The sequence below is a fragment of the Oncorhynchus tshawytscha genome, unplaced genomic scaffold, assembly GCF_018296145.1.
Source record: "Oncorhynchus tshawytscha isolate Ot180627B unplaced genomic scaffold, Otsh_v2.0 Un_contig_10247_pilon_pilon, whole genome shotgun sequence".
Classification (NCBI taxonomy): Eukaryota; Metazoa; Chordata; class Actinopteri; order Salmoniformes; family Salmonidae; genus Oncorhynchus; species Oncorhynchus tshawytscha.
The window spans coordinates 24,126-25,455 of record NW_024608982.1 but is presented as its reverse complement, the minus strand read 5'-3'; the positions used below and the strand labels follow the sequence as shown (position 1 = coordinate 25,455).

Below are 1,330 nucleotides of genomic sequence, written 5' to 3'. Positions count from 1 at the left end.
CTCAAGGCTCCAAAATATTATTTTAACCTGTCTCCTCCCCTTTATCTACACTGATTAAAGTGGATTCACCTGGTCAGTCTAGGTCATGGAAAGAGCAGGTGACCTTAATGTTTTGTACACTCAGTGTATATTTGCCAAAAGGATTAGCATACATTTGCCAACATGATATAGAATCAGTGTCAACATGTTTTTTGGTACATTGGAATCAGTGTCAACATGTTTTTTGTGCTTCGTCCTTGTGGCTTGGTGAGCTGCATGTATAAAAGTGTTCCTCTTTCTCAAGCTGAACAGAACCTACAGACCACCTGTGATTCCTTCTCTGACAGGAAAAGATTACCATGGAGAAGTTGGCCGTCCTTCTGCTTCTGAGTGCTGCCATTGCACTGGGCGACGCAAACCTGACCCAGCTGCTTGGTTTAGAACCCTTACTGAAGACTGAGGTGGAACAGACTCCTCCTGTCGGGGCTCAGGTAGCAGCAGTACAGCAGGGGACAAAGGAAATGTCATGTCCCTCAGACTGGCACCCATATGGATCACGCTGTTTCAGGTTTGTCAGCATTCCGCAGTCATGGTCAGATTCTGAGCAAAACTGTTTGGCACTTGGTGGAAACCTAGCATCCGTGAATAACCTTTTAGAGTACCAGTTCATGCAAGCACTAACAAAGAATACCAATGGCCACTTACCTGATACCTGGATTGGAGGTTTTGATGCAGTCAAGGAGGGCTTATGGATGTGGTCAGATGGGTCCAGATTTGACTACACTAACTGGAACATTGGTGAGCCCAATAACGCTGGAGAAGGAGAGGACTGTCTGCAGATGAACGCTGCAAGTGAGAAGCTCTGGTTCGACGTGCCCTGTGAGTGGAAGTTTACATCTCTCTGTTCCAGAAGAATGTAGGCTAGGAAATGACCCAGCCACTTCAACTCTCACCTCCAGGGGTCAACAGTCTACTTCACCTCTCACCTCCAGGGGTCAACAGTCTACACTTCAATACTCAAACCAAGATCTGTCACTCACTGCAGCTCACCATTACCTAAACTTGTGATGAAACTGTGTGATGTTGCTAATCCTGCTTTTGAAATTAAAGATAAATGACTGAATCGTTTTTCTTCATTTCCTATTGCTTAACTAGTTGTCATGGCACATCAGTTAGTCAATGGTAAGATATTATAAACTAGAATAAAGACAATCTCTCAATAACATGAACCTGCATCACTAAAAATAATTGATACTTTTATTTTATTTTACCAGGCAAGTCAGTTAAGAACAAATTCTTATTTTCAATGACGGCCTAGGAACAGTGGGCTAACTTCCTTGTTCAGGGGCAG

General features: G+C 43.6%; 1 protein-coding gene across 1 annotated transcript; it reads left to right on the top strand.

The window, feature by feature from the left end:
• Positions 1 to 280: 280 nt before the first annotated feature.
• LOC121844078 (ladderlectin-like) lies at positions 281 to 1,102 on the top strand. The gene has a single exon (XM_042313954.1). It carries the CDS (start codon positions 339 to 341, stop codon positions 897 to 899), a length of 561 nt encoding a protein of 186 aa, XP_042169888.1. The 5' UTR covers positions 281 to 338; the 3' UTR covers positions 900 to 1,102.
• The last annotated feature ends 228 nt before the right edge of the window (positions 1,103 to 1,330 follow it).

Bases quoted from the DNA above. Each gene is read 5' to 3' on its own strand.
- LOC121844078 (XM_042313954.1), top strand. From the start codon at position 339: ATGGAGAAGTTGGCCGTCCTTCTGCTTCTGAGTGCTGCCATTGCACTG.